The sequence below is a fragment of the Choloepus didactylus genome, chromosome 1 (assembly GCF_015220235.1).
Source record: "Choloepus didactylus isolate mChoDid1 chromosome 1, mChoDid1.pri, whole genome shotgun sequence".
NCBI classification, from domain to species: Eukaryota; Metazoa; Chordata; class Mammalia; order Pilosa; family Megalonychidae; genus Choloepus; species Choloepus didactylus.
Window position 1 is genome coordinate 247,120,510 of NC_051307.1, and position 27,961 is coordinate 247,148,470.

The following is a 27,961-nucleotide window of genomic DNA, read 5'->3' on the forward strand; positions in this document are numbered from 1 at the left end:
TCAGACAGTGAAGAAAATGTAGGGGGCGACTAACAGGCCTTTGAGGCTGTGTTGTCATAGGTCGAGTGCCTGTTATGCTCCACGCCTCTGCATTGGTTATGACTCCCCCAAGAGGAAGTTTTCAGTCTACATTTTGCATTTGAAGAAACTGAGTCTCAGAGAGTTAAGTGACTTGCCTATAGTGACCAGCTCAGAAGTTGCAGAGCATAATTTGCACCTACATGTGTTTGATTCCAGAGCCCTTGCCCTGAAATTATGAGGAGGAAAGGACCACCAACCTGAATTGTGATCTCTTACTCTCACCAGCTGGAACTTCTGGGCAGGCTCCTAGCCGTATTTATGCTGGTCTAGCTCTGGAAGAATCCCAATTCACCTCCAATCTACTTAATAGAAATAACTTCTAACTGTTGCATAATAGTCCAGTTTTGAAATCACTTCTTTCTTTCTTTCTTTCTTTCTTTCTTTCTTTCTTTCTTTCTTTCTTTCTTTTTTTTGGACAGTTAGATTATTTACAATTTTTGCTGTTAAAAATGAGGCTGCCGTGAACATCCTTGAACAAGTTCTGTGCACGTGTGCAGGTAGATCTGTAGGATAAAGACCAAGAAGCAGAATGGCTGAGTCATGGGTTAGGAACACTTTTTTTGTTTTTGCCTAGATTGCTTTTCATAGTATCTATACCAATTTTCAATCCCTTTGGTTCTCAAACCAAGGGAAATATTCTTCAGAAGGAAATTTACTGGGAAACTTTGAGGAAATGATGAAAGTTTAAGAAAGAATGGATTTGCCTGATCCAGATTCCTTTCCTCAAGAGCTTCTAAAATCCAGTTTCTAGAATAAGGTCATTTGGGGCCTTAGGCTAAGGTTAGGGCTTTGGAGTTTCCACTGAGTGAAAGGAGAAGCCATTGGAGAGTTTTATGAAGGGCATCGGTAGGCTCTGATTTAATTTTTAAAGAATCACTCCGGCTGAGGTGTGGAGAGTGTAGTCTAAGAAGGCAGCAAGACCGGTTAGGGGTCTGGGCAAGAAATGATGGCTTGGACTAGGGTGTTGGGAAGTGGTGGAGGTGAGGCAAAGTGGTTGGATTCTGTATATATTTGAATGGTGGCGGGATTTCTTGAAGGATTCAATGTGGGGCTGAAAGAAAGAGAGGAATCAAGGGTGATACCTGGGTTTTTGCCACTTGGGGAGATGGGAAAGTATAGGAAGGGGCAGGTGGGTGATACAATGGGTGGTGTTTGTATTTGCGTCCCTGGTTCCTGGCACATGGTGGGTGCTCAAAAAATTTGTGCTGACTGAGGGGTGGAGGTAAACTTTGAAGCAAGTAGAAAGCAGAAGTCTTTAGCTAAAGAAAGAGCTCTCTGTGTCTGACTGATGGCCCTGTTTGATTGGTTTACACAGTGTTTTTTACACATTTTGAATTAGTTACCAGTGTTTAGAAATTGGGAGAGGTCATATAAAATTTCTGTTTCTGGCTTCTTGAAAGAAGCACCCACTCTCAAATGGCAGCGGTTGATCAGAGCTGAGCAAGCACCGTCTTTTTCCTAGTGGGCTTGCACTCTGGCTCACTGTGGCCCCATGAGACTCACCTTGCTCCTTTGTGTTCCCCACAGAGAGATTGTGAACTGTGTCTCTAGGCGAAGTTTTGGGTTACTTTGAATATGGACTTTCTTAAACCGTAAATATTTCTTACTGGAAATATTTTTTACTGTGAGACATTGGGTTTTTTTTTTTTCTTTTTTTCTTTTTTTGCCTATTTTAAGCTGAAATATTACATCCATATAGAAAAGTATGTAAAACATCTCTATAGTTTAACAGTTTGTTGTAAAGCAAATGCTTATATAATCACCACTCAGATGAAAGAACAGAATGGGGCCAGCACCCCAGGAGTCCCTTATGGACCCCTCTCGGATCACAGCCCCCTTCCTCCCTCAAGGGGTTCTCATGGTGTGTGATGCGTGTGTAGTAATGACCAGTGTGATAATCATAACTGCTTTTCTTCAGTTGAACCATCCATCTCTATATCCCTAAACAGAATGTTTTAATTTTGCCCTTTTTAACCTTTGTCTAAATGGAATCATACTTTATGCGTTCTTCGTGTCTTGTTTCTTTAGCGCAACATTTATTTTTTTTTCTTTTAAAGCAGTTTTATTGAGATATATTCACGCACAATACAATCCATCCAGAGCCCTCCATGGCTTGCAGTACACAAATAAACTTTTAAATATTGAAAATTGTGTTTCTTAAATATTCCAGTTCTGTATAAAAACTTAATCACCATATCTTACTTTTCAACCTAAAATTCCAGTATTAAAATGAGTTACACATTTAACTTGACATCACAAAGACCATCTTTCAGGGTCAGAACATGCTAGATTCTCTTGAAATAGCAAATATGCATATTGTCTCAGTAGTTACCAATCTTCTCCCTTAACTTACTACAAAGTGCTAAGGCCATGGGCTTTATTTTCATCGTATATATATATATATACACACATATATATGTTTTTTTAAATTTTTATTTTTTTGAGAAGTAGTAGGTTTATACAACAATCGTACATAACCACCCTATTATAACACCCTGCATTGGCATGGGGCATTTGTCACAATTGATAGAAACACATTTTTATAATTGATCTATGAACTATAGTCCATGATTTAACTTAGGGTTCACTGTTCGTGTTATGCAGTTTCATGGATTTTTTAAAACAATTTTTATTGTGTTACCATATATACAACCTAACATTTCCCCTTTTAATCACATTCAGATACAAATTTCAGAGCTGATAATTATGTTCACAATATTATGCTACCATCACTGCCATCCATTACTAAAACATACCCATCTTTCCAAATAGAAACTCTGTCAATTTTAAGCCTTAACTCCCTATTCCCTAGGAAGGAAGCTTTTTGATCTATTTTGATAATAAGCTTGCCCTTAAGATCTTAGTCGAGCATGAACTCGGCTCACCCAAAAATGGTTATGAGTAATTATGATGCAAGTACATGTATTTTGCTTTGCCTTAGTTCATTAAACATTTGAGACAGCTCATATGTACATATTCTCTCCTTTTTTTTTTTTTTTTTAGAAAGGGAAATTTTTTTTTAATTTATCAAAAAATTCAAACAAACAAACAAACAACAAAAAAAAACCCCACAACATTTCAAACAAAACAAAGCAAAGGATTAAGTTTAGCTCAACGTGTATATTTGTAAGATTCAGCCCATGTTATTATACGTAGTGAAATCCTTAGGTTTGGTATTGTATCTGAACCAAAAAAAAGCAGAAATGGCTCTCAGGACTCTCTCCAGGGTTTAAAATCTTTCTGAATCCTTAACCATGCCCAAGATTTTGTTGACTCATTAATTAATGAGGTAAACACTAAATTATTACAGCTGGTTCAGATTTCTGAGTACTTTAAAAACATATTTTTATTTATTTAAAAGATATTCTTCTGACATTGATAAAATTTGACAAAACTGGCTTTCATATGAATGCATGTCTTTGGGTTGCTTAAAGTTACCTTAAATGCTTTAAAATTTGGAAACACTAGAGATAAATTCCCTTGGCATCTGGTTGGTGATTTGCCATTTTTGAGGATGAGGGGAAGTGCAATTCTTTTGATGGCAGCAAAATGAAGAGAAAATTTCTTGTTCCTGCCACGGACTAAGAAGGCAGGCCATTGACTCCCTTCAAAAAGGAACCCTGCCCATCTTCCTCAGCCTTTGAATTCCTGTGAAGTTGGCAGACAGGGTGAGGAGGAAGCCGTAAGCTGACCAGAAATAAAAAGCAGGGAGTCTGTGCTATTTCCTTGACGTGATGAAGGTCCCTGTCAGGGATTTAGAAATCTGAGCCCACAGATGAAACCTGTGTCATTTGTGTTGTCGTTGCCAGAGATAGCGCCAGCTCGGCCCCTTTCCTAGCTAACAGCCGTTTCCATTGTCCATCAACCACATCCCCTGCCTGCTTGTCAGCACAGAGCAACTTCTAAACAAATATGGGGACTAGTGAGAGATGGGAATGCCTTTCTTCCCCCACTCAGGAATTTAATGCCACAATCATTTCACAGTAAATATAGGAAAGCATTCCATTTGAAGGAATTTACCTTTATGGAACATAAAGGGTTTGAATTTAAAAATCAGCTGTTCACTTTTAAAAGTATAGGATTTCCCAAGTTTGTCACAATGTTCTGATACATTCCTGTTGTTTGGAAAGTTTTAGTCTTGATGAGGAAATAAGAATTTGGTAAAGCAAAAAGTGAAATGTGTCCTTTCTTTTGGGGCCGTTCCAAAACTTCCATTTGCAGACTATCAGATTGAGGGGAGGTAGAGTAAAACTTTTCCTTAACTTTAATATCTGAGAGTCTTTGTCCTTCTTGGGTTTCCAGGGAAAGAAGATAATGACCACATTTAAACATGGAAAGTGATTGAGAGTATGTGACACCATTGGCAGTGTTTCCTTGTGCCATTGGGATAGTCCCCTATCAGGACAGGGTGGTTTAATGCTGAGAACACCAAAACCATATCAGGGCTTCCTGCCATCAGAAGTAGTTTATGTCTACACACTTGGGAGTAGAACAGAGTTCTTCATTCATTCTTTAGATGATTGGTTCTCGACCTGGGGTGTACATTGGAATCGTCTGGCGAGCTTTAAAATAATGATGACGGCAAGATCCCAACCCTAGAGATTTGGAAGTAAGTTGTCTGGGATGCGGCCAGGGCCTGAAGAATTTATAAAGCTCCTCTTGTGTTTCTAAAGGTTGAGAACTGTGACTGTAGACTCTACCAGAGATTTAGAGCAATGTTTCCTAAACTCGAGCCTTCAGTGTTCTCAATGGTTGGTACGTCCCACCAGTCATACCGAAATGTTTCTTTTTAAATTGACTTGCTAATCTTATGCATACATTCTGAAATGTCCACAAAACGTAAAAGTATAGCTCGTAGACTTATAAAGTGAAAACCCACGAAGTCAGCACCCAATCAAGAAAGGGACTGTTGCCAATACCCCAGAAGTACCCTTCATGTCCATTCCCAGCCAGCATCTCCCCTTGATTTCTAACGTTACAGTTTAGTTAGTTATGTCTGTTTTTGAACTTGAAATCAAGGCAGCTTGCAGTATATATCCTTCCGTGTGTGGCTTCTTTCCTGAGACATTATGTTTGTGTGATTCATCTATGTTGTTGCATGTAGCTGTAACTTGTTTTTTTTTTTTTTTTAATTGCTCTGTGTTCTGTTGTTTGAGTACACCACAATTTAATTTTCTCTTCTACTGTTGATAGACATTGGAGTTTTTTTCACCCAGTGCCTGCAGTTGCTGTAAATGTGCTCCTGTGAATACTATCATCTGTGTCTCTTGGTGCACACACATGTACTCATTTCTGTTGGGTATATATTGTAGAATTTGAATTGCAGGATCACCGGGTTGTATATATTCAACTCAAGGAGATAATACCATGTTGTTTCTAAAGTTTATAGTAATTTACCCTCCCACCAGCAGTGTATGAAACTTCCTGTTCTGTGTGCTCACCAGTCCTTGGTATCATCAGTCTTTTAAATGTTAACCATTCAGGAAGTTGTAGAATTATATTTCATTGATTGTCTATTTTGAATTTTTATTATGGAAAATTTCAACTGTGTAAAACGTAGTCCGTGGTAGGATGACCCTTTGCCGTGTCCCCATCACCATCTTCAACTCATGGTTAATCTTGCTTCATCTCTATCACCCTCCCATCACACCTGCTTTTTTATCTATAAATATTTCAGGATGTATCTGAAAAATAAGGACTTTAAAAAAACATAACCATACACCTTTATTATACTTAGAAGATAAACAGTAGTTTCTTCATTTCAAATATCTAGTGTTAGTGTTCAAATTTCCACTTCTGTAAGTATCATAATGTATTTTCTTGTTCAATTTCTGTGTTTGAATGAGGCTACAAATAAGGGTCTACATAATAGAGTGGTTGATATGTATCTTACAACTTTCTAATCTATGGATTTCCTCTTTATTTCTCTCTGTTTTTTCTCTTTGGGTAAAATATGAATTGGATGGAGTTCAGATTCACACCCAAGGGCTGGCAGAGAGAGGGAAGGAAGGGGTCAGTGGGCACATACTCACGGAAAGGGGCAAAGGACAGAGCAAGTTTTTGGAAAGGGCTGTCTGTGAGGCAGGGCCCGTGGTGTGGTGGGAAGAAACTGATCCTGGAACCTGAGGCCTTGGATGCTCCCATCGTGGGCTACCATGAAAGGAGGAAATGGCACCTTCCCCTCCCCTCTTGGAGCTGGTTTTGACATCTGTTAAATGGAGGTAAAGAGTACTTAACCCTGGCAATTTCACAGGCCAAGTGGAAATGAAGTTGTGGCAGCACCTCCTGCTGGCCTCCCTCTTCCAGTGTGATGAGGATCGAAGAGATTCAGGGTATAGGGCATAGGAAAGTGCTCTTCAGACTGGGCATGCAAAGAGGCCATTGCAGTCATAGTTTATAGTTTATTCCTACTGGTGTGGCTTGTCAGCTTTTCCTCCTGCTCACATCTTCAGTTTGCATGACGCAAGAGTGTTTCCCTCCTCATCTTTGAATCGATGGCCAACAGCAATGTAGAATGGTATGTTTGTTGGTGTTTCTAGGATACTCCAAAAATAGATTTAGTAGCTGTAACGTATCTGTGGTATGGCTGTCATTTCAGAGAAAGCCATCTGTATCCCTTGATCCAGACTTTGGGAAGCATAGAGAGTTGGTGTGTGCATTATGTGTGTTTTTAGAGAAGCAGAGTTCAGTGATGTGCATTTGTCTTCCTGTTTAAGAAAACCTTCAGTTCCTAATGATTGTCATTGCTTTGTTTGAAAAGTCCAATTTCCTCTTTTCTCACTTTAATGTAAATTTTATTGAAGCCTGTCATATATAATAGCTTACAGAAAAGAGCATAAATCATAAAAGTCTACGGCTTGATGTGTTTTCATAAAGTGAATACACCCATGTAACTGGCACTCAGATCAAGAAATTGGCCTTATTAGAACTCCCAAAGTTCTGTATGCCCCCCTTCTAGTCACTACTTACTGTTACCCTGGTCTGGAAGGTGGAGACATGTCTGTATTAACTTTGGGGGAAAGCAAAGACTCGATTCAGAAAGTGCTTGGGTTTCTGTAGAGGTTGGGGTTATTATGGTGACATGGGCTGTTACATCACATGACAACCTCCTTGAATTCTCAGGCTATTATGTAAAACTTGCAGAAGTATCTGCAGGCAGCTTTCTTGGGTCCTGGATGGCATGCTGAATGACAGCCCCTTCACCCCTAAGTGACGTCATTTATTCATCTATTAGGTGTGGCTGCTCCATCCTAGGCTCTCAGCTCAGGTGCCCACGGTCTAGCAGAGGGGCAGACAGGGTCTGCAAGTCGTGATGATACCGTGTGCTGGTGCTGTCCTAGTAGGAAGTGCTGGTTGCTATGGGAGATTTGTAGGGTGAAGAAGAAGAATGTGTCAAGGAAAGCTTTCTAGAGAAGATGAATTTTGTGCTGAGAATCTAGAAGGAAGAGTTGGCTAGGCAAAAATGGAGGGAAGGATGCTTCAGGCAGCAAAAACATTGTGTTAAAAAGGCAAGGAGTATGTGTTCTAAAAGTTGATTTAACAAGTCTTAGTCATCAAACATTTATTGGGAGGCTAATGTGGGTGATGTTTAGAACTAAGAGAAATGTTTGTCTTCATTTAAAATATTTTGCATTTAAAAATGTAAATGTTTTTATTATTGGGGTCGGGGAGATGGCTTTGTAAATTAGTTCTATTATTGTGGCCCTGGGAAAGTCATAGAACAACTCGCTACGAATGGTAACTGAAAACTGGATATTTCTTCCTGGGGTGTTGAATGAGGGTAAGCCCGAGGCACAGAACCCTTGGCAGGGTCAAGAAGCCCATGCTGTTGACATGTATGTCTAATTATTGTAGCATACCTTTTTCAGACTGGAAAGTGTTAGAAAGAGGGTAGTGAGCTATTCCATTGGTTTAAAAATTTCCTTTGAGGGTGAAAAATGCAGGAAATGAGGGCAGGCGTTTTGTTGGTCACTGTCCTACAGAAGTAGAGTAGAATAGTTTGGGGTCAGAGACTGGAGATATAGATGTCAAAAACAGTTTTGAAAATTATAGAAGTTGAAATAAAACTGTTTTTCTGCATTTCTGAATAGTATCTCCAGTTTACATTATATGTTGGCAGTGCTTTTAAATCTATGATGATACCGTTGAAAGTACATTAAGGCTAACTAGTCAATTCTTGTGCCATGGAAGTATTGTGGCTTAAAAAAAGACTGCAAAGAAGCGTGAGAGAGAGAGAGAGAGAGAGAGAGAGAAAGAGAGAGAAATTACATGAGAGACAGGATTTTGTTTCTCACCACGGCCTATGTGTCATTTCTTCCAGGGCTGCGGATAAAGGAGACCAAGGAAGTCTATGAAGGCGAAGTCACAGAGCTAACTCCATGTGAGACAGAGAACCCTATGGGGGGATATGGCAAAACCATTAGCCATGTCATCATAGGACTCAAAACAGCCAAAGGAACCAAACAGTTGAAAGTGAGTACATGGTGGTGGGCTGTTTCTCTTACCCCAGAACCTCTCAGGTAAGTGTGGCTCTGGACAGGCGGTGTAATCCCTCTGCGTCTACGAGGCCTCCCCTGTGCAGTGCTGATGATGATGCCTCCCAGGGCCATTTGAGGCTGAGAGAGACTACCTGTATAAAGCAGGGCCTAGTGTAGAGCTGGAACATAGGAGGCCTCAGTAAAGTAGCTGTTACTTTTCTTTATTTATTCCTAGGAAATTTTGTGTGTTAAAATGTGAGCTGTGTGGTTAAGTCTTAAAGATTACCTTTTGCCACCCCATATCCCTTTATGACCACGTGTCAAAGGTCCTGGGCCGCTCTCTGAACCTGGCATTAATTTTTCCAGTTATCAGTGCTCATCTTTACAGCTGAAAGCAGCCTTGAGTAATCTGGTAGGAGTTGTGTCTTCAGTGATGGGTGGACTTTCTAAGGAGACAGATGGAGAATCCTGACCTCAGGATCTCTAGATGTTAGGGGCTCAAAAACTGGAGTCACTTTCGTGGTTAGTTCTGTGGCAGGCCAGGGCTGTGTAGAGAGGCTGTAATGGGGAGACTGTGAAAGGCCCTCGACCACCCTCCTCAGACCCCTGTCTGTAAACCTTTAGGACGCAAGCAGCTGGGGCCCTAGGGGAAGAGGCAGAGTGTCCCAAAGGAGACTCTGGTTCTGTTGCTTACAGCAGCTTGGCCTTGGGCAAGTGACCTAGCCTCTGAGCAGTAGTTTCTTTATCTATTAAATGGAAACAGTAATTGCCTATCTCATTAGATTATTTTAAGGGTAGACTTACAGCTTTTGTGGTCCCTGGTTACCTAAGTTGTTAATGTTATTGTAAGAGCCTTAGATTAGGGAAATGAGGCAATCTGTATTGTGGTTTTTTGCCTTATTGATAGTAGTAAATAACAATACCATTGTAGCTGTCATATTTATTGTATGTGCCAGGCCCTAGGCTAATGGCTTCAACAAATATCTTGCTTATTGTTGTTCATATTATTTATAAATTTATATGTGTGTGTGTGTGTGTGTATAAAATTTTCACACTTTACAGAGAAAGAGGTGAGGCTTATAAAGAGGTTAAGCAGTTTTCCCAGGGTCACAGAGCAAGTTAAGTGGCCAAGATGGAATCCTAATGCAAATCTCTGAGTCCTAACAATTTTGCTGTCTGCCCGCTAACTTCTGGCATGACCTTTGGCAAGTCAGTTGAGCTCCCTGGGCCTCAGTGTTCTCATCTGTAAACTGCGGTAGATTGACCATATAATTTCTCCATCTTTACCCCATTCTACGATTTTATGGTTCTTGGATTCTGTAAGGTTGTTTCGTGGTCACTGCTTTATGGAGATCATAAAAGTGTCACTTCTTCAAGGGGTCGTTTTTCTTTTTCCTAACAGGTTTTCCATCTCAAGAGCTTGCCTCTGCAAATATCTTTTTTATACTCACCTCCATCTCTCCCATTCTGGATTAATTAGATTCTTAGTGGGATCTGCCATCTTTCCAGTAATTACATCTTCAGTCAATTCATTTGGGAAGTCAACCGGTATAAAAATGCTTGAGGCAAAAAATGAAAAGTATACTCCCCAGTGTAGGATGGCTAAAATAAGGTGTGCAGTTTAAATTTCAGCTCTTTGAAAGTCTGCTTTGCACGAATTTCTCTAAGAAAATAACGGAAGGGAGAAGATAATTTGTTTTCTTCCCAGCTGAGTACCACAAGACATTTAGATAGAAAGAGCTCAAATCCTTGATGGATCTTTAAATATCTTTCCACATACATAAGGTTTGTTATTGTTTTTAACAGTTTTATTGAAATATCATGTTAAATAAAATTCACCCAATTCACAGAATTTTAGTAGATTTCTGGAGTTGTGCAGCCATTACCACAGTGTAGTTTCAGAACCATTCTGTCATCCTCAAGAGAAACCTCACACCCATTTACAGTTGCTCACTGTTACCACCCAAACCACTAACCTACTTTCTGTCTCTATTTATCTGCCTTTTTTGGACATTTCATATAAATGGAATGATATATATTATGAGTTCTTTGTGTCTGGTTTATTTCACTGATCCCTGAGTTTTGACTCTAATTTTGTTTGGGACCAAACCCCAAGTTTTTTCTATCACAACCACATTACCTAATGTAGCTCTCCTTGAAATTTAACCTAGAGAAGCGCATGTCTAAATAGTGCATCCTTAGGAAGAATGCATTTGTTAAGATATTTAACACTCACCAGTGTAGCCTGAATTGGGATGATCTGGAGAAAAGCAGCAGGTCTCAAAATATGCTAATTTCCTTTCATGGAGATAGAAGCAGGAAGGCCTGAGAGCGCTAACATTGGGATTTGAACTAAAAAGCTCCAGAAAGATTGTCCTGGTTTGTTTTTCCTCTGAATTTTACACATCTGTGAACCCAACTGGGTTCTGTTAAATAGACAAGGAAACTGAGGCTCAGAAAGCCTTGTCCCAAGTTACAGGCCCCACAGAATGTCAGCCTTGAGAATGATAAGTAGATTTTGACTGGTGCTTCTGTGGAAGGTTCCTCCCCCACCCGACTGGGCAAGGAGAGCTGAGGAGTAAAGCAGGGATAGCAATTTCAAGAGGGAGTGTTAGGGCCTGGGGACTCTTGGAGAGTGGTGGGGTGGGATGGGAGGGCATCTAAAGACAGTGAGATCCATACTTTAAAACCCAATCTGCCATTTTGCAACCTCTGGAGTAAAGGGAAGAAGGACAGCAGGTCTCCCCTCCATCTCCCTCTCGTGCCTGGCTCACAGGTACACTCATTCTCCCATTTCCTCTGTAGTACAGTCAGACTTCCAAATTCAGTTTCTCGTGTTCATGCTCATACCCTCTTTCTCTCACACATTCATATTCCCACATATCCTAACACACACACACACAAATGTACTCTTTCTTATACAGTCATTAGCTACCTCAACTCTTTTATAGGAATAGCTAAGGGTACCTTATGATATGTCAGAAATAAATACAGCATGTGTTACAGTTCTCCGATACACCTTTGTTTTTTTTTTTTTCAGCTGGACCCCAGCATTTTTGAAAGTTTGCAAAAAGAGCGGGTAGAGGCTGGCGATGTGATTTACATTGAAGCCAACAGTGGGGCCGTGAAGGTAATGCCCTCCTTGGGACAGAGCACTGTCCTTGGTTTGTTTACCCTAAGGAGATATGGGTGAAAACAAAGTTGCTTCCTTCATCAGGTGTGGGGTGTATAGGGAGTGGGCTGGCGTCTGGTGCGATATTGATGGAAGGTCAGCGGGTGCCCCTTTATATTTAAGAAACTTGGCTTTCCCTTTATCTTCGTTCTTGAACCTTCTCATGGTTAAAACAGTTCGTCTCTGAGAAAAATACTAAAACCTGTTTAGTAGGGGGGTACAGGGTGAGAAACCAAAACAACTTTAGTCATTTTCAAATTGAAATGTGCAGTGTAGTTAATCTTCCTTTTATCTCTTTGGTATTTTCTTCCCAAGATATATGCATGCGGAAAGGAATGCTGCATTAGTTGGCATTCTTTTTATATCTGATTTTCAGTGTCCTGTACAGTGTTCCTCACTGTTTAATGGATGAGCATAATACTTCATATCATACAATAAATCACCCACCTACAAAAGAGTCTGAACAGCGCTCTCTGTCTCCAGTTAATCTACTGGATTTGCCCTTTATCGGGAACTGCATACAGTTAAAAGAGAGAGGGGTTGGAGAAGATTCTTGGAGAAAGTATCAGGTGTTTTTCAGTGGGGTTTTTAGAGCCCAGTGATGAGCAGATAGCTTTCTTCTTTGGCAGCAGGGGAGTAGGGCATATTTGGAGTTTGTCAGGTAGGCTGTCAGGCCCGCAGTTGGGAGCTGAGACCTTTATCTCACTTAGCACTGTGCCATTTGGGGACTTGGCAGTGAAAAACTCACCCGGCATTCATGTTTGTCTCTTTTTGCAGAGGCAGGGCAGGTGTGATACCTACGCCACGGAATTCGACCTTGAAGCTGAAGAGTACGTCCCCTTGCCGAAGGGGGACGTGCACAAGAAGAAAGAAATTATCCAGGATGTGACCTTGCATGACTTGGATGTGGCCAACGCCAGGCCCCAGGTACTGCCTTGATACCCTGGTTACCTCTGCACACTAGCCCTTTTGTATGTGCATGGAGGCTCTGGGAATGAATTGTCAGCGTCTTGCTACCGATTCTGGGGCTGACCCGTCCTTTTCTGTCTGTAATGTTCAGCAATTAACATCGACATGAGCTACGAGGGATTCTTTTGTTCCAATTCAAATGCTCTAGTCACAGATGATTTCATGTGTATTGTTTCTTATCCCAGCCAAGCTGCTGGCCCTGAGCTAGCCAGTTTCCTCTGTGGCTTGTCTCCAGCAGGCAAGCCTGGGATTCTTTTGGTGTTAATGGTGGGGAGGGCAGGAGTGTTTCTTGAGCCCTTTGCTGGATTTCAGAAGCCTGAGAGCTGCATCTTTCCCTCTGCTTAGCAAAATCCCCGGTTTTTGGGGATTGGAGCTGAAACTCTGTCTGATCCTCATACTGATTAGAAGCTCTGATGAATACTTGTGCCTTGCCTATAAAACAGGGGAAAAGTGCCTTATCACTTTGTGACATTTTTGGGAAATGTGTGATTAAAACAAAACAACTATTCCCTGTTGGTGGTCTTTCAGTTTCATTTCATATTCATTTGTAAAGCTGTCCTCCCAGTTTATTATGGCTTTACGGAAGTTTTTTGACTTGAAACCTTGGGTGTTTTGTCTTTTGGAGACTGGTCAAGAGGTTGCTGATACTTTGGACCACAGGCCTATCAGTAAGAGGAACATCCCACCCCCCCCCACCCCCGATCTCCTAAGGGGCCTTTGATTTGGGCAGAATGCTGGACTAGGAATTAAAAGTTGGGAATTGTGTCACTCATTACTAATTAAGCTGGGCTGATTGGTTACTATGGGTCCCTGGGTTTTCTGTGATAGAGGAGGGCTCTCTGATTCTCAGCTTCTTCCTCTGTGAAAAGGGCATAATCATTCCTATCTTTTAGAGCTGTTTTGAGAATCAGGGGTTGGAAGAGCTCAGTAGATATTGATGACTTTTAATGTTCAGCATTTAGTGAACATCTTTGTCCCAGGGCCTGGTAACTAGCACGTGATACCTAGATGCTGAATAAATGACAAAACACCAGCCTCTCCCTCTTGCCAATGCACTGTTAGGAGTCGGCAGGGAGAACACAGGCACGTGATCAATCTGATCGGGTTGGTGTTCTGCAGGGATGGGTCACCAGCCTCTGAGTAGCTCCAGGTCAAGGGCTAGGCTAATGTGCCTGGGAGCTGAATCTAGGGAGAGGAGGCAGGTAAACGGGTGATGGTGGTATGTCATAACGCTCAGTTTGATGGTTCATCTGTTCCAAAGGAACAGGAAAATTGATGGAGGGTGGGGGGTCCAGCCTAGTGGGTCAGTGAAGAAATTTGACCTGAACATTAATGGATGATGGGATCTTTCCAAAGAAGCCTGGAGCAGGTCCCATAGAGCTTATATTTCACACTAAGGGATTTTCTTTGATTCTTACACATAATGTGCAACGTGTAAAAATTCCTGTTTTTGGAAACTCATCAGACTTTGAGAGGGAGGTCTGTCTGGCTCTCAAGAAGTTTGAAGAATAATCCACACCTCAGGACCCCATGTTAAGTTGAGATTGGGGACCAGTGGGACTACAGGGGTTGCACCCTCCTTTGGGGGGGTGGGCTTTTGCAGTTGCCTTGGCAAGAAAGACTGACTACAAGTCTTCTCTTACGTAGGGAGGACAAGACATTCTGTCCATGATGGGCCAGTTAATGAAGCCAAAGAAGACAGAAATTACAGGTGAGAAAACCATTGTGGCCTGTTGGCAGAGAGCCAGGCTGGAGGGTCCTGGATTCTGATATGTTCTGTGAGCCTCTGTGAGTGAATTCCCCTAACATGAAGAAATGCCTCAAAACAGGTTCCTTCTTTCTTTTGATTCAGAGCTTGACTCTATCCTGTTAGTTTCTGGTTATGTTTGGACAGTGAGTGTGCTCTGACCCTAGCCACTCCACCCCCAACACACACAGTTTGACAGCACTAATCTCCACACACACACACACACACACTTTGACAGCACAGCTCTCCTTGCACTGATCTCTGGAAATGGAGGCGATTAGAGTCTGTTGCCTTTGAGGTCCTAGGAATGTGGATTTGTGTGGCCTTAGCTCTGCCAGGATCTTCTCTTGTGAGAGAACACCTGAGCACAGCAGGTTACGCTGCCTTGGCTTTCCGTACCCTCCTCCCCAGCAGACCACAGGGCAGTGCCACAGGCTGCCTGCTCAGCGTCCTGGAAATTTCCCAGAGCTTTCCAGAAAACATTGTTGTTCCCATTTGGACCTTTATTTTATCCTGCTTCTTTTCCCCACTTTTAAATCCCTCTTTTTCCTAATTATCAATCATAGCTTTGGCACCTTGAAAAGTTAGTTAACCTTCAAAGCAACTGTTAAGTTTTAGCCAGTGGAGCAATGTGAGACTTTCTGTTAGAGTTATCAATAGCAGTTCTGTCTCTTGACACAATTTTGACCGTGTATCCTTTTGTGGCCATCCCTGCCTCCTGGCTTTGATGGAAGATGTATCAAATCTTTCCTGTTCCATCTGTGAGCAGTTCTTTCCTAATAGCCCAGGAGCTGGGTTGGAAAATGAGTATTGTGACCTTCGAGAGCTCTGAGATTGGATCTTCCTTCAGAACCTTTCATTCCTCAGTCTTCCTCCAGTGAGGATTCTAAGTGCATCCCTTCCTTAGTCAGGGCACTTGATTGAGAGATAATTAACCTAAGCTTGGCACACAGGAATGAGAGAAAGTGTCATTTACTGAGCACAGAACGGGGAACATTTGCCTCTGAAAACTCACTTTTTTTAATCCAGGTGTCCCAAACTCCTGTCTGACTGGGCTCAGGCAGGTGCTAGATCTGGTGGGTGTGAGATAATGTGGCATGGTAGGAAGTATGACAGACTGGGCAGCCCCTAATGGAGACATTCCCATTCAGAACAGACTAAAGACCCTTCTTCAGTCTTAACCACACATTATCAGGAGAGTCAACTGATTTTGTGCCTGGTCAGTGTGGTCATCCCTATTTTCAGATGATGAAACTGAAGCCTCGTGTGGGGGAAGTAAACTGCCTGGGCTCACACAGCTCGTAGTAAAACTGTTAACCGAAGCTTGGGTTTGCAGTGAATTCACATGGTGGGGAAAAGAGAGAAAGTGGTGGTCTGTGTGTCTCCCCTCACCTGGTGCTAACCTTACCTGCCTGTGCTGTCCCTAGACAAACTTCGAGGGGAGATCAACAAGGTTGTGAACAAGTACATTGACCAGGGCATCGCAGAGCTGGTTCCAGGTGTGCTGTTTGTCGATGAGGTTCACATGTTGGATATCGAATGCTTCACCTACTTGCACCGGGCCCTGGAATCTTCTATTGCCCCCATCGTCATCTTTGCCTCCAACCGAGGCAACTGCGTCATCAGGTAGAGTGACTGCCAGCTAGCCATGAGAGTTTGCCACCTTCAGTCTGGGGTTCAGTTTTACCTCTGGTGCACTGTAAACCCATCACATTGTGAGGCAGGAATGGGGATGAAGGAAGTGCGTGGTCATTTTCAAAGAAGTCATGCCCAAGTTGCTGGGCTTGAGAGGTAGTTCACACACCAGCCTCGTTACAGTACGGTCACCAAAGGCAACAGCCACCCCCTTACTATGATGGCCTCCCATGTGGACTCTGGGTGATGGCTTGGTGAAGATATAGTCACCCTAAACCAAAAAGATGTAGTCATCCAGTTGGAAGTGCAAATATAAGGTCAGACCCCAGGAGGAAGGTGGGTCTTCAGACAGGAAATCTAAGCTTTAGGGCTGGCCTTTGATGCTCAGGAGAGCTCTGGGAGGTAGGTACTATTGGCCTCGTTTTTCGGGTGAGGAAACTGAATGGCAGTGTAACTTGCTCCTGGTCGTATAGATAGGGTGAGGACCCAGGCCCTTTTGATGAGCAAACCGGTACTGTATTCTTTCTGTCCCTCCCGCCTGCCTTCTCTGAGAGCTCTGCCTGCCTCCCCACCCCACCCTCCACCCACCCCTGAGGTCTGCCTTTGAGAAGGGTAGATGTTCAGGCTTGAGTGTGGGAGAAAGCTCACTTCATGCGTATCTTGCCAAGGGAGGCCTGGATCTGGGGTGTGGGGATTGCTCCTAAGGACTCTGCCAGCTTCTGAACCCCAAAGAACACATGTTGTCTTTCCATCTTTCAAACCCAAGTACCAGCATTGCCAGTACTCGGTAGTTTTCTAGCTTTTGGGTTTTCTGTGATCCCGTTGGAATGTCTAGGTCACATCTGTGTTGTTCTAAGGGCATGGAGGAGGTGACGAAGGGAGTACGGTCATGGCAGTGGGGGCCCAGGGAATCTGGAAAGAGACCTCAAGGTCCATGAATATTTCTGCACAGAGTTGGAGTCAAACTGAGTTTGGAGCCAAAACTGCTGGTTGACCTAGCCTTGCCTCTGAATGACAGTGGGTCCTATCTAAGAACTCAGCAGGCTTTTGAGGGAGAAGCTGTCTCTACTGGGGTTGTTCGAAAGCTGGTGCTGCTGGCCCTGGGGCAGGCTGCACAGGGGGGTTCCTTAGTGCTGTGGGCCTTTTTTAGCAACAGCAGCAGCAGCAGCAACAGGTCTGCCCTCCGGGTGCCCCACTCCAGGCATCCGCTCTTGCTTGGAATTAGGATTTGAATGTGATTCAAGTTCATATGGCTGTGTCTCAAAGTCACTTGTAGTAATGCTGTCTCCACAAGGCCATGTGCCCACAAGAGTTTCTTTTCTTTAAAGAAACAAAACAAAACTTTTTTACTGTGAAATATAACATCTATATGGAGAAGTAATAAATTTCAAAATACAGTTTAACAGGTAGTTATAGAGCAGATTTCAAAGTATAGTATGGGTTGTAGTTCCGCAATCGCAGGTATTACCTTCTGGCTGTTCTAGTGTACTAGAAACTAAAAAGAAATACCTGCATTTCTTTAAATGATTAAGTAGTCATAATCATTTGTTAAATCATAACTTCTCAGTTATACCTCCTCCCTCTCATTTGATCATTTTCTCAATCTTCAGGGTTATTTGGGCAATGACCATTCTAACTTCTTCATGTTGAAAAGGGGTGTTGACCTTATGGAGTAGAGGAATACATCTGGTTGATGTTCTTGGAAAGACTGATAGGTACCTCTGTGTTTCAGGGCTTATCTGGCATAGGAACAATCTGGAGGTTTTAAGTTTCTGGAAAATAAACTTAATAAGTATTACTTTCATAGAGTCTTAGATAGAGCCCTGGGTTCTTTAGGGTTTCAGGAATACCGTTGGTTGGGGCCTGACATACCCTGGCAATTTGTAATATCTGGCTGAAGCTTGCATAAGAGTAACCTTCAGAATGACCCGTTGACTCTATTTGACACAAGTGTTTCTTGTTAACCTGGTGCCCTGTGCTGTCCACCAGCTCACCCTGAGTCTTGAAGAGAAGGCTGCCTGTGCCAGGTCCATGCTGCTGTTGGCAAGAGCCCAGGAACAGAGTGCTGATTGGAGTATGACTAACTGGGCAGCTACTGGAAACCAGGCATGCGGGCCTTGTGCCCAGGGGGCCTGGCTTCCCTGTTGCACAGACCGTCACTGACCTTGGCCTGTACCTCACCCTGGGCTTCAGTCTGAAAGGGCTCAGCCTGGACTGCTAGTACCCCTGCTGGAGAGCTCTGTCAACAGGCTCCCTTCCCTGCAGAGTAAATGACCCAGCCCAACCGAGCCCTGCAGAGCCCGGCGGCTCTCACGGCCCCAGAAGCAAGGTAATTCGGAGCACCTCTTAGTCCCATCCTACCCAGGAAACACGGTACACAAGAAGGTGGCATTGGTAAATAGAGATCTCAGAACCTGCCCAGTGTGGACACAACTCTGGTCAGCTGGGAACCTGGGAGATTTGCCCCAGAATCATCCAGGCTGATTTGATCAAGGGCTGCTGAAGGCTGTAGATGCTCAGTGCTGCCAGACTAATTACCCAGGTGGAAGGGATACATTCAGGGTATGGCCCTTCACACAGGTGGCTGAGGTAGCTAGCGTTGGGATGTTTGCTCCAGAAGATGATTTTGGCGCCAAGCTCCAGTGGGAGTTCATTGTCATTGCAGCCTCAACGACAGTGTCAAAGATAGTAAAGATAAATATAGCCACTGTGTATTGAGGAGCTCCCACCTTGTATTTACTTTTTTGAGTCCTGGAATGCTGCACTAACCTGGTTATGTGGGAAAATTAGAGTCATTACTGTCAACTGGAAGCTCATGATCTTTGGCAAGTTATGTGATCTCTGTGAATCTCACTGTGCTCATCAGGAAAGGGGAAAAACAGCATCTTCCTTGCAGAATGATGAATGCAGAGTACTCTCACAGGGCCTGGCCTGGAGTATTATTCTTGGGCCCTGATCCCATAGCTGTGCTTGGTCTGCCATGTAGATGTGGCTCGGCCTCAGGGACCTCTTAGAGTCCAGCAACCTCTGGCCCTCGTGACCCTGTCAAACAGCCTCCAAGTCCTCGGAATCATCTCTTATTGTGGACCGGGGATGTAAGACCATTCCAGGAGAAGCAACTGTCCCTAGGTTCTTAATGGGAAGAGCTCCACCTGAAGCTGTACCGTGCTCCAGCCCAGGCATGGCCCTAACTTGCCACCCTCAGAAGTCCTTTTCCTTTCAGTCTTCAGGATCCTTAACTGGTAAATGAGAGCCTGGCCCTAATCCCAGCTCTAAAAATTTGGGATATTTTCCTTTGCCATTGATATTCCTTTGCCTCTTAGAATGAAGGAGTCTTTGCAGGAGTTTCCACCACAAGTCACTTTTTCTAACAGACCCCTATGAAATGGTGTGGTCTCGATTCACTGTCACCTTGTGGCAGAAGATGCCCCAAATGGTGCTTTTTAGAAATAACTTTATTGATATATGTTCCAGTTTGCTAATGCTGCCATTACCCAAAACACCAGAAATGGATTGGCTTTTATAAAGGGGGTTTATTTGGTTACAAAGTTACAGTCTTAAGGCCATAATAGTGTCCAAGCTAAGGCATCAACAATAGGGTACCTTTGCTGAAGGATGGCCAGTGGCGTGCGGAAAACCTCTTGTTAGCTGGGAAGGCACGCGGCTGGCATCTGCTTGCTCCCAGGTTGCGTTTCAAAAGGCATTCTGCAAAGTGTCAGCTTTCAATAGCCATCTTCAAAATGTCTCTGTAAACTGCAGCTCTGAGGTCTTTCTGTCTGAGCTTTTATAAGGCTTCAGTAAACTAATCAAGGCCCATGCTGAATGGGCGGGGCCACACCTCCCTGAAAACATTCAGTCACAGTTATCACCTACAGTTGGGTGGGTCACATCTCCATGGAAATGACTTAAACCAACGATTCCAACTTAATGAACTCTAATACTTCTACCCCTACAAGATTGCATCAAAGAACTTAGCTTTTTCTGGGGACATAATATATATAAACCGGCACAATATATAATTCATATGTAATACGATTCACCCATTTAAGAGTTCAGTGATTTTTAGTATATTCACAGTTGTGTATCCATCACAATTAATTTTAGGACATTTTTTTCACCCCAAAAAGAAACTCCGTACCCATTAGTGATCACACACACACACACACACACACACACACACAGTCTAGGCGACAGCTCCCCCTCACCTCTGGCAACCATTAATCTGATTTCTGTCTCTTCTGGACATTTCATATAAATGGAATCATTTACTCTGTGGTCTTTTGTGTCTGACTTCTTTTGGCCTCAGGGAACTGTTAGTATCCCACAGCCTCTGGCCCTCATGACCCTGTCAAACAGCTTCCAAGTCCTTGGAATCGCTTCTCATTGTGGACTGGGGAAAATCTTAGTTTAAGATTTTCAGAGTTCATGCATGTTATATCATGTATCAGATCTTACTCCTTTCTGTGGCTGAATAGTATTCAGTTATATGGATAGACCACATTTTATTTATCTATTGGTCAGTTGATGGACATGGAGTTGTTTCCATTTTTTGGCTCTTATGAATAATGCTGCTATATTCATATTTGAATATGAGTTTCTATGTGGACATAAGTTTTCATTTCTTTTGGGTGTATACATGTATGAGTGCAATTGCTAGGCCAAATGGTAATTCTTATGTTTAATTTTTCAAGGAACTGCCAAGCTGTTTTCCAGAGTGGTTACACCATTGAAATACTTTCAAACTTAACGGGACAGTTAGAAAAGTAATACAAACCCCATACAGAGAATTCCATCCGCCCAGATACCCAGATCCACCAGTTTTAACATTTCACTACACTTGCCGTGCCATTGTGTCATGTTAATCTATCCTTCTGTCCATCCATTCATCCATCCATCAGACCATTTCCTGAACACTTGAGTATAGGTTAGTATTCATCTTGTTTCTTGAGCATGTAACACTGCCATGTACATTGCCTAAGAACAAGGATCTTCAGTTATGTAACTACCTTAAGTTCAGTTATCGAGTTCAAGAAATTTAATATTGATATAATGCTTACAGTCTACATTCCAATTTTTTCATATGTCCCCATAATTTCATTTTGACTTCTCTCTTGTTTTAGATCCTATCCAGGATCATGTATTGCCTTTAATTGTCATCATCTCTTTATTTGCTCTTTTTTTTTTTTTTTTTAAATTGTAGGGACATATATATACAACATAACCTTTCCTATTTCAGCCATTCCCAAGCATACAATGTGGTGAGATGAATCATATTCACTGTGTTGTGGCACCCTCACCATCTTCCATTACTAAAGCTTTCCCACCTCCCCAAACACAGAAACCCCACACACATTTTGTATTAACTTCCCTGCCCCCTGCCCCTGGCACTCTATACTCTACTTTCTGTGTCTATGAGTTTGCATATTTTCTGTAATTTTCTTTGTAGTTACCATGGGGCTTAAATTTAACACCCTAAATCTTTAACACTGTTGTTTGCTTTGATACCAAATTAACCTCCATAAGATACACAAACCATATTCCCATGCCCCTCCATCCATCTCCCCACCTTTATGTGGTTCTTGTCACAAATTACAGTTTATACATCATGAGTCTAAAACGATTGATCTTCATTGCATTTTATGTATTTGCCTTTTAGATCCAGAGATCTTTATTTCCTTACGTGGCTTCGATCTTTATTGTCCTATCCTTTCAACCTGCAGAACCCTCTTGAGCATCTATTGAAGGGCTGGTCTAGTGATGATGAATTCCTTCAGCTTTTGTTTATCTTGGAATGTCTTAATCGCGCCATTATTTTTGAAAGACAGTTTTGCTGGATATAGAATTCTTGGCAGTTTTTTTTTTTTTGCTTTCAGCAATTTAAATATGTTATCCCACTGCCTTCTTGCCTCCAGGCTTTCTGATGAGAAATCAGCATTTACTCTTATTGAGGCTCCCTTCTACATGACATACTGCTTTTCTCTTGTGGCTTTCAGAATTCTTTTTTTGTCTTTGGCATTCTACAGTTTGATTATGATATGCCATGGCATGGGTTTATTTGGGTTTATCCTGTCTGTAGTTCACTGAGTGTTTTGGAATATGTATATTCATGTATTACATTAAAGTTGGGAAGCTTCCAGCCATTATTTTTTAAAATTTTCTCTCTGGCCCTTTCTCTCTCCTCCTTCAGGAACTTCCACAATGCATATATTGGTACTCTTGATGGTGTCCCACAGGTTCCTCAGTCTCTGTTCACTTTTCTTCATTCTTTTTTCTCTCTGCTTCTCCAACTGTAAGATTTTTAATTGTCTTATCTTCAAGTTCACTGATTCTTTCTTCTGCCAGTTCTGAACTGCTGTTGGACCTTGCTAGGGAATTTTTAATTTCTGTTACTATGATTTTTAGCTCTGTTTGGTTCCTTTTCATAATTTCCATCTCTTCATTGGTATTCTCTTTGTGTTCATCTGTTGTTTTCCTTATTTCCTTTAGTTCTTTGTGAATGTTTTCCTTTTATCTCTTTGAGCATATTTAGGACTTTTATAAAAAGTCTTTGTCTTGTCTGTCCCAGGTCTGGTCCTTATTGTTGGTTTCTAAGGCTTTTATCCTCTCCTTTGCCTGGGCCATGGCTTCCTGTTTCTTTGGGTGTTTTGTAATCTTTTGTTGAAACTTGGACTTTTTGATATCTTTATGTGTTATTGCTTTAATTTAGATTCTGAGGCGTCTGTTCTTTAAGCATATCCAGCTAGTGTTAGGACAGATCTTTCCTTGAGTGCCATTAGCTAACAAAAATACAAAAGAGAGAAAAAAAGAAAATACCTTTTCCAGTCTTTGTGGATTGACCTGTATTAGTGGCTTCTTCAGGGCTTATCCATACTTTGAATTTACAGAATAGCACAAGGCCAAAGCCTGGGGCTGCCCAGATCCTTGCTGTCCATACATCCTGTCTTGGGCATGCACATGTGGCCCTGGGAATTCCCCTATTTACAGTCCTCTTCCCTAGAAAGCAGTTTCCTTGTCCGGTGCACTTCCCTGTATATCCTGCAGCCAGCAATCCCTTGCTCCAGGCAACTGCTTAGGTGTTCTCCCAGGGTATTCTGTATGGAAGCTTGATGAGGTGCCTTCTACACCCAGGGGATGTTATAGGATGGTTGGGCATCTTTACCCAATCTAAGTTCCTGAAGATTTACACCTTTGTTTTTCTTCTGAGAGTTTTATAGTTTTAGCTTTTAAATTTAGGTCTATTATTCATTTGGAATTATTTTTTGTGTATAGTATAAGAAAGAGGTCCAGCTTCATTCTTCTGCACATGGATATCCAGTTTTCTCAGTACCTTTTGTTGAAAAGACTCTTCTCGTTGAATTGCCTTGGCAGGCATGATGGAAAATCAGAGACTTTCTTTAGCCCTCTGACTGCACACCAGGCCAGGGGCAAGTGGACACAGGCGAGTTACTGTTCATATTAGCCAGAGAGGTATTCTTTACCGTGCTTCATGCCAGCAGGAAGAACTTTATGTGCTCTGTGTACCTGTGGTTCCAGGATTACATAAAGATGCAGTTAGTCAGTGATTCTCAACTGGGGGTCAGTTAGCCCCCTTGGGGACATTTGACAATGTGTGGAGACATTTTTGGTTGTCACAGTTGGGGATGCTAGTTGTCCCTAGTGGGTAGAGGCCAAGGATGCTGCTAAATATCTTGCAATGTACAGGACATCTGGCCACAACAAAGAATTGTCTGGCCCAAGATGTCTCCAGTGCCACGTAGATAAACCCTGAGTTCTAATAATAAAAGTATTCCCAAAGGATCCAACCATGACTAAAAGAAGTGCCCTCTCAGACACCCTTCCACCCACAACATTAGCATCCATCCATGGGGCTCTCCCTTCCTCCTTTGCACCAGGGTCTTTGTTGAGTCAGTCCTACCTGATTGTCAACTTAATGCAAATCAGTTACAAAGTAAAATGATAAATCTTGCAAGGTGCTTCAAGAAAGTGATTTGAATATCAAAAAATGAAGACGGTCCCATGGGAAGAGTGATGATCTTTGCCTCCTCTCTGATTTTACTAGTAAAATTTTTATGGAAATTTTAGGCCAAAAGAAAAAAATTAAATCTATTGATTCATCTTTTGTTCATTCTACGAATTAGTACATAGTTACGATTGAAACTTCAGTTTTGTTACATGTAATGTAATATAAACTTAAAATTTTTCAAAATAAAGACAACTGACATACCCATCTCTTTTTGAACTAATTGCTGTGAAATTTGGGTTCTGGTTTTGGGGAGATTTTTAAGTGGCTTTTTTCTAGTACCAGTTATCTTTGGGTAATGAGGATCTTTTGTGCTTAAAATTCACTCTCCAATTATGTTTCCTGCGTGTGGAACATGAAGCAATAATGTTTAACATTAAAGAGCCATTTATGGTCAGGAACTGTAACATGTTGGTAAAACAGATAGCACAATTAGAGGATGAATAGTGAATTTGTTTTGTTTTGTTTTTCTTCTTCCCTTGCTGGCATTAGATGTGGTAAATCTCTTCTTGGAGACAGGACTGTGGATTTTTTTCATGTTAGATAAATTCATGCTGATGAGAAAAAAATCTTGGCTTCCATTTTTGGGTTAAGAAAGGACTTCCCGTCAATTTCTGAGATGTGAATAACTTCAGAAGGGCTTTCACAGGAACTGTTTTGAGATTACCGTATCAAATACTGTCTAAAGGGCATGTAAAATGTATTGCAATAAGTGTCATTACTTCTAAGGTATTTATCTATGGTGTATCATTTATTACATCCCATTTATTGTGTATGTCTCAGAGACTTTTAGACATATAGAGCTGGGGAGGTTGTTAGGAAGTCTCAAGTCCCGATGAGGAAAACAAGACCCAGAAAGGGAAGCTCTGGGTCCCACAGCCAGGAACTGGGGCTTCCTGACCTTGGAGGAAAAGTGTGTTGTCCCACAAGACTTGCTGCCCGTAGGCTCATCCAGGTGCCACTAGTGCTTGCTTTGCAGTGTCTGAAGTAGAGTGTGGGTCTTAATTCCAGGGATTGGGGGTATTTTCAGAAATTTTATTTACGTTAATTCTGTTTACAAATGTGAAAACAAGAGCACTTGTTCTCTCCCAGGCAGCAACCTTTCTTCACCAGTTTCTTGTGTATCCTTCCAGCATTATACTGTATTTCTACAAACAAATACATTATACTGTATTTCTACAAACAAATATTTAATTTGTAGTTTTGTAACAAAAAGTTATTTGATGCTTGCCACGTACCCAGGCACTGTCCTAGATGCTTTATAACCCTCACGACTCAAAGACGGGTACGTTTGAGCCCTGTTTTTTAGATGAGGACACTGAGGTAAAGAGAAGTTGGGTCACTTGCTCAAGGTGACACAACTGATAATTGGCAAAGCTACACTATGAGCCCTACCTGTCCTGGTTCCAGAGTCTTTTTAATCACTCTGCTCGGCCTCTCTCCTGTATATATATATCCTTTTCCTGTCTTCCTCTCCCTCTTGGTGCTTTCAGCAGTTTGTTGTCATAAACAGTGCTGCTTATCTGTACATGTATCATTTTGCACATGTGTAGGTACATCTATCTGCTAAATTTCCAGAAGTCCAGTTGCCCTGCTCCTGTGATGTACCCATGTTGGACTCTTAAGGAGAAGTTGGCCCTGTGGCCTTGCAACCCAAAACCACGAATCTGGAAGGAGCTCAGCAAAAATAGTTTGGGTAATTGCTGATTCTCTGGCAAAATGTTAAAAATTTAGGCCAAAAGACAGAAATGAACTTCTAGTATACAAGAATAAATCTCTAGTTTTAACCAAAGAGTAGTTATTATTTCTGTTTATATTAGGGCTGTTACAGTGCAGGAACAGTGATTGCCCCACACTGAGAGTCACTCCTGTGGTCCCTGCCTGCACATGCCCAACAGTGAATAGGCGCTGGCGTGCAAGTGGCCCGTCTAGAAATGTCACAGACGCTTGTGTGCCCGCAGAGTAGAATCCTAGAAACCATTTCTTGCTAATATGTTTTCTAGAAGAAACTTTGTACCTAAGATTCATGACTTGGACAGACCTCAAAACTGTTTTGTCTTTACTGAAAAATGCTTCACAGTCTTTACCTGTCTTTTAACAGACTTTTTGTTTAAATTTTTAGTCTTTGTGGACTCAAAACTATAAGAAATTTTCTTAATGCTTTTTAATGAAATCTGTTCTTTTGAAGTTTGGTTAGGGCGTACCTCATTTTTCTCTAACCCTAAGTCTTTAAACTCTTCTTTTTTGTTATTCTGTCTGAACTGTAGATGATTTATCATTAGTGTTATAGAATTTCATATATTATTGTCCCAGGGATATTTTAACATGGCAAAGGTGACATCTTAAGATGTAGAGAACACCTCTTCCGTTTCGCTAAAGCTGCTGGAATGCAATATACTAGAAATGGATTGGCTTTTCTAAAGGGGATTTATTAGGTTACAAATTACAGTTTCAAGGCCATAAAAGTGTCCAAACTAAGGCATCAACAAGAGGATACCTTCACTGAAGAAAGGCCAGTGGCGTCTGGGACATCTCTGTCAACTGGGAAGGCACATGGCTGGCGTCTGCTGGTCCTTTGCTTCTGGGTTGGATTGCTTTCAGCTTCTGATTCCAGTGGCTTTCTCTCTAAGCGTCTGCGGATTCTCGTTTAGCTTTTCTGGGGCTTCATCTCTTAGCTTAGCATCTCCAAATGTCTCCCTCTGCATCTCCAAGCATCTGAGTCTGTGTCGACTCTGACCTCTCTCTTTCCCTGAGCTCTCTTAAGGACTCTAGTAAATGAATTAAGACCCACTTTGAATAGGAGGGGTCACATCTCTATGGAAATAACCTAATTAAAAGATCCCAGCCACAGTAAGTCTGCACCCACAAGATTGGATTACAAGTTCATGGCTTTTCTGGGGAACATAACAGTTTCAAACCAGCACAACTCCCAAATAGGACTTTAACTTAAACAACAATAAAAATACCATATATCATCTAAATGGAATTAAATAACTAAAAATTAAATGTCTTTTTTAAAAGTTGTTTTGATTGATGTGAAAATTGCAAGCACACCAAACACAGAGATTTGAATCACAATAGAATTTAATCTTTATGATTCTCCCTTTTTTCATTTTTAGAAATATTTGTGGCTGGAAAATGATGCATTCTCTAATGTTATTATTTTTTTTTAATATTCATTTTATTGAGATATATTCACATACCACGCAGTCATACAAAACAAATTGTACATTCAGTTGTTCACAGTACCATTACACAGTTGTACATTCATCACCAAAATCCATCCCTGACACCTTCATTACCACACACACAGAAATAACAAGAATAATAATTAAAGTGAAAAGGAGCAATCAAAGCAAAAAAGAACACTGGGTGCCTTGGTCTGTTTGTTTGTTTTCTTCCCCTATTTTTCTACTCATCCATCCATAAACTAGACAAAAGGGAGTATGATCCTTATGGCTTTCCCAATCCCATTGTCCCCCCTTATAAGCTACATTTTTATACAATCGTCTTGAAGATTCCAGGGTTCTGGGTTGTAGTTTGGTAGTTTCAGGTATCCACCACCAGCTACCCCAATTCATTAGAACCTAAAAAGGGTTGTCTATATTGTGCGTCAGAGTGCCCACTAGAGTGACCTCTCGGCTCCTTTTGGAATCTCTCTGCCACTGAAGCTTATTTCATTTCCTTTCACATGCCCCTTTTGGTCAAGAAGATGTTCTCTATCCTACGATGCCGGGTCTACATCTAATGTTATTTTAATATTTGCAATTGATCTATTACCCTATTTATTTTTAAAATTCTTATTTTTGTACAGAAAGTTACAGGTTTAATAATTATTCATTAAGGTAACATTTTATCCT

General features: G+C 41.7%; 1 protein-coding gene across 1 annotated transcript in view; it reads left to right on the top strand.

Annotated features, from left to right (window-relative positions):
- The window catches only part of RUVBL1 (RuvB like AAA ATPase 1), a 51,477-nt gene that overhangs the window by 15,230 nt on the left and 8,286 nt on the right, over positions 1-27,961 (top strand). Inside the window, exons 4-8 of the mRNA XM_037803142.1 lie at positions 8,402-8,553; positions 11,599-11,688; positions 12,508-12,657; positions 14,347-14,410; positions 15,874-16,072. Of these exons, the coding sequence (XP_037659070.1) occupies positions 8,402-8,553; positions 11,599-11,688; positions 12,508-12,657; positions 14,347-14,410; positions 15,874-16,072 (655 nt within the window). The remainder of the gene's footprint in view (positions 1-8,401; positions 8,554-11,598; positions 11,689-12,507; positions 12,658-14,346; positions 14,411-15,873; positions 16,073-27,961) is intronic.